Source organism: Myotis brandtii, unplaced genomic scaffold, assembly GCF_000412655.1.
Source record: "Myotis brandtii unplaced genomic scaffold, ASM41265v1 scaffold18, whole genome shotgun sequence".
Lineage (NCBI taxonomy): Eukaryota > Metazoa > Chordata > Mammalia > Chiroptera > Vespertilionidae > Myotis > Myotis brandtii.
In genome coordinates, this window is record NW_005356674.1 from 11,587,002 (window position 1) to 11,592,088 (window position 5,087).

Below are 5,087 nucleotides of genomic sequence, written 5' to 3' on the forward strand. Positions count from 1 at the left end.
ATAATTTTAAAAAATCAATATCAGAGGATGACTTAGCATAAGACTAAACCCAAAACCTCTGAATTTGTCAATTCATAGAAAAAAAGAAGAAAAAACAAATACCAACTGAGTTATATTTGCCAAATTACTTTGAGCATAATTTCTTAATTTTTTTCATTACGTTTTTTGTATAAAACTCTTGTATTACAAAAAACAAAACACCCACACAACTAGCTAGATCAGACAAAGTAATTCCGGTCAATGTTGAAAATGGAAATATTTACTCTATGACATATTCTTTAATAAATAGCAATCATCCTCATGTACTAAAGTTTTTGAGTGTTCAAATTATTTTTAAGAATATTACTTTAGTCGTGTAAATATTTCTTGTGAATTCACCAATCTAATATTCCTCATTAGACCACAAGGATTAAACTTAGGTTTTAATGTTAGGGAGAATCTTTTTTGCCTAGAGATAGGGGAGGTAGGCTTTCTGTGAACAGTCAGTAGTTGATCACTGACCATTCTCTATTACTCACCACTCCAGCACGCAGACTGACATTAAGTAATAAAAGAGAATTCCAAGATCATAAAATTAGTGAATAAAAACTTACCCAATGTGTCAGTTAGACATATTTGTTAGCCCAAGGCAGCAATTAAAACCCCTAATATATGATTTAGGAATTTAAGAGGAATTGTTTTCACAGCTCTCTTTTTATTAAATAGAATTGGGATGAAACTTTGTTTTTTATGAGTATTCTATTTCTTGAATGTTTGAGAAACCCAGGAAAAACTCCAAGTCAGTTTTATAATTCAAGTCCACATTACTTCTTGCCCTTTTCACTACTGTTGCCCAGCTTTCTCTTAAGGTTCTTATCTACCAAAGCATTGTCTATTTAGCCTTTGTAAAAGCAAATAGTTTTTTTTATATATTTGGATTGGTTTTATTAAGAGTAATTTGGTAAAATGTGATTTAATACACATCTATATATTTTATGTATGGATAAGCCCCAAAATTCCAAAACAACCTTGTGCATTAATCAAAATGGTTAACATTTTTTATTAAAAAAATACATGAACTTTAATTCTAGAGTCTTATCTCTCTCTCTGTCTGCTTCCAAGTATTTAACTGTTCTAGGAAAATGCCTCAGAGACCCATCTTATTTTCAGGGTTGTGTTCCTTCCTCATTAGTATGAGGAAACAGACAGTAGTAAAAAGACAAGTAATCGTGTTGTTTTTTTAAAAACTCGACTTGGTTAGCATAGGTGCCTCTGGTTTATATTGCAATACAAATGAGATGACAATTTATAGCATGACTGGAGCTTTCTTAGGCTACTTCTTATAGACAGTTATGTGGAAATCCCCATTTTATAAAATTTGGCTTAAAATACCAGGTTCGTGTGCCAGAAACCTTAGTCTTTCAACCTATGGGACTGTTTTTTGTTGTTTTGTTTTGTGTGTGTGTGTGTGTGTGTGTGTGTGTGTTTGGGGTGGGAGAAGGTTGAGTACAGATTCCTATAGATTAGGAGAGCAATGTCCTGCTTGATGCTCATAATTTTCTTCCTTTGGCTTTAACATATTTTTACCAACTTGATAGATTTGACTATCCCTTCTGCCTTTCTGGAATTTTCTCTGGCTCTAGTTTGAAAGGGTGTTTCACCATTTCAATGCCATTCCAACCAGTGGGCAAGTTCCGGCATCTCCACTGGGAATAGGTTTATTGTATGTAGGTTGACACCCACAGGCCAATTCAAAAATTGTTCCCATTCCACTTCTAAAAGGACAGAGCCTTGGTGACTGCCACCGTTTATATTTTGGTCTTTAAATTGAGAAATGGAAGAATGAGTTCAAAACAGAGACAACCCATGTGGGAGCCTTTCTTAACCCAAGATAGCAGCTCTACCCACCATGTACATACATATTGTTAAAAGATGTGCCTTCTCAATGTAACAGAGACTTTTGCATTTTAAAGAGGAGTCAATGAATTAAGAATAGAGCTACCATATGACCCAACAATCCCACTCCTAGGTATACAACTGAAAACCTCAAAATCATTAATACGCAAAAATATATGCACCCAAATGTTCATTTCAGCATTATTCATGGTGGCCAAGACATGGAAACTGCCTAAGTGCCCTGCGATAGAGGACTGGATAAAGAAGTTGTGGTACATATACACAATGGAGTACTACTCAGCCATAAGAAAGGATGAAATAGCGTCATTTACAACAACATGAATGGACCTTGAGAACATTATGCTAAGTGAAATAAGTCAGATGAAAAAAGTTAAGAGCCATAAGATTTCATTCACATGTGGGATATACAACTGAAATTTATGAACACAAAACAGTGTGGTAGTTGGCGGGGGTTAAGGGAGAAGGGAGTCCTAATATGAGGTGACAGGAGAAGACGACTTTGGGTGGTGGAAACATAGTGTTATATACAGATTTTGTAACTTAGAAATCCATACATAAACCTATGTGTTCATGTTGACCAATGTCACTCCAATAAAATTAAATTAAAAAAAAAGAGGAGTCAAGGAAACCCAAATAGCCATTATTGATTGAAGTGTATAAGAATAGAAACATTTGGAGGCAAGCAAATCTTTTCATCAAACTCTTTACAACAAACTCATCTCTTTAAATCAAACCCACCCCTTTGTTCTCTCTACTTACTATCTTTTTGCAAATGAAATGCATTCATTTCTTTATGGAAATTATGGCTTTAGGGATGCCAATCTGTGCTCTAATATCTGGGAACAAAAATTACACTCACCTGCTTCATTACTGCTCACTCCCTGATAGCTCCCCAAAAGAAGGGAATACGTTTTAAATTAATAGAGAAAAGATTAATGCTTTCCCTGTAAGTTGTACATCTAAATTAATAAAGCGACATAATCCAGCTCTTACTCTGGATATCAAAGAAGTGAAGATGACAAGTACTTCTTTTTTACCTGTAGTATGTTGTGACACAAAATTAAATGAATCAGAGAATCGAGGGGGTGAGAGAAAATTCAGCATCCAATAGACATTTTACTCAGCACCTACACCTCGTGACAGTATACAAAGATGACAGAGGCACTCAGCTTCAGAAAGTACACAGGGTTCTCAGGGAGGACAGCATGATGCATCTACCAATAACACCTGGGTAAGGAACAATGATGTTGTCATGGGAACTTGGAGAGAACATCATCATCCCTTAGAGATTCACATAGGAACAGGCATCTCCCCAGATCCTATGTGTCTAATGGATGCAACCAGGTGTCATAAAGTCACTATGATCTGTTACATTTGCTCACTGTAGCATTTTATATTTTTATCAGTCATGGCCAGGAGTGTTTCCTCTAGCTAAGACTATCTATGATGATATGGATGCTTCCTGAACATTGCCATTTGAAGGAACTGCAAACCATGTACCAGCTCTTCTGTTTTAGACAGTAGTGTATTAAATGTACATCCATGCATCACACAGGACTTTCATGTAAAATTTGAGGACGAGTGTTCTTATATTTTCAGATGTCAGCTTAGGGAAACCCCACTGACTTCCCCTGCTGCAAATAAACTAGCTGTTTGCAGGAGCTATCCCAAGGGGCCATTCAGAGGCCATTATTTCACTGCGAAGACTCTGCTAAAAAGAGTAATTGGTATCAATAACACTTACCTGTGTATGCAGAGGAGAGGTTACCCAGCCGTAACAAGCCCAGAATGACTTAAAACACTGCACTGCTTGGGATTTATGAGAATAAGGCCTGTCGGCAATAATGCCCTTATTGGGGCCTTCTCAGTTCACTTGGCATACCTTGTTGTGTACGCACCGTTCAATCAAATCTGCCATGCGGTCTCAGGCTAGAGTGCTGCACTCTAGATGCAAACAATGCACGTCAGAAAGGTTCACTTCTCAACAAGGGTTATTGGGGACATGGCTTCGAATGCCTTTATGACTTGTGTGTTGCTTTAAAACAGTCACAGGACTGTTTCAAATGCAAACTCTGCAGGATAACTTGTGATTATTTTAGTGTCTGAAGGGTATTAAAAAAATGAGAGGAAACAATTACCATCACATAGAAAGATGGATCATGCATGAATCAACGTGGCAGGAACATAGGTCAGTAGACACAGGGTTAGACAAGGGAAGAAGCCCCAAAGAACAATGATGGCGACAGCAACAGCAACAACAACAACAACAACAACAACAAAGATCGTTGCTTAACCTGTTTTGTCAGAGCTGGTGTTGATGGTATTGGTAGTGATGGAGGTGAAGGTAGTCTTTGCGCTGTCCTTGGCAGTGACAGATTTCTGCTTATTTTTCATGGCTTCCAGTGCTTTGAGCTTCTTGGCATGTTTCGTGCCTTTGTAGTGGGCCGCAGCCTGGCTCTACAAAGGAGAACAAAATGAACCATGCAATCAGGCTCATTTCTAAACTAGCATTCTCTGTATTACTGCAAATACAGACTCCCTTTCAATAATCGGTACCATTCAAACTAATTTTGGCCATGGCCAAACAGTAGGGTTCTATTTAGAATGATGCTAGAAAGCAATGGGAATCGAGTTCTAAAACCTCTGGTTGGAAGGGAAGAATATATCGCTTCTCTTAAGAGGCATGTAGCTGAACGCTAACCACATCAACAACATTTTCTTTGGGGAGTGGGAAAAAAATGAGAATTTACACCTGTGCTGCCTTTGTTCTGCCACAGAAGATGCTGGGCTCCCAAGTAACAAGAGCCCTAGAAAGAAATAGCTCTCACCTTCTTGGCTTGGAAAATGTGTTCCTCTTTCTACAATGTGTCTTATTAATACAGTCCCCAACAGGTGTCTAGAAGAAAAGGTTCACATATAACAAGGAAGTGGGCACTCAGGAGGCTGAGATCGAAGCTTGAGAGTTCAAAAGCAAATGCATTGCCTAAGTCCAAATGGAGTACACAGAAGCTGGGTAATTTTCGGATTCTTTCTTTCGGCTTGCTTCCCATAGAGGGTGGCCTTAGAAATTCAAGGTAGAGGCATTCTTTCAACATGTGAGTCTTTCATGCCCCGGTCCATTGTCAGGAGGCTACAGTGTGTTTTGACTATGTAATGGAGCCAATGCAATTCTTTTGTCTGTATATATAAAT

General features: G+C 37.9%; 1 protein-coding gene across 5 annotated transcripts in view; it reads right to left on the bottom strand.

Moving 5' to 3' along the window:
* ZNF385D (zinc finger protein 385D) overlaps window positions 1–5,087 on the bottom strand; it is a 705,866-nt gene that overhangs the window by 78,477 nt on the left and 622,302 nt on the right. For all 5 annotated transcript variants that reach the window (XM_014537585.1, XM_014537586.1, XM_005863642.2 and 2 more), the window contains one exon: window positions 4,191–4,353. In XM_014537585.1, coding sequence (XP_014393071.1) covers window positions 4,191–4,353 — 163 coding nt within the window. The remainder of the gene's footprint in view (window positions 1–4,190; window positions 4,354–5,087) is intronic.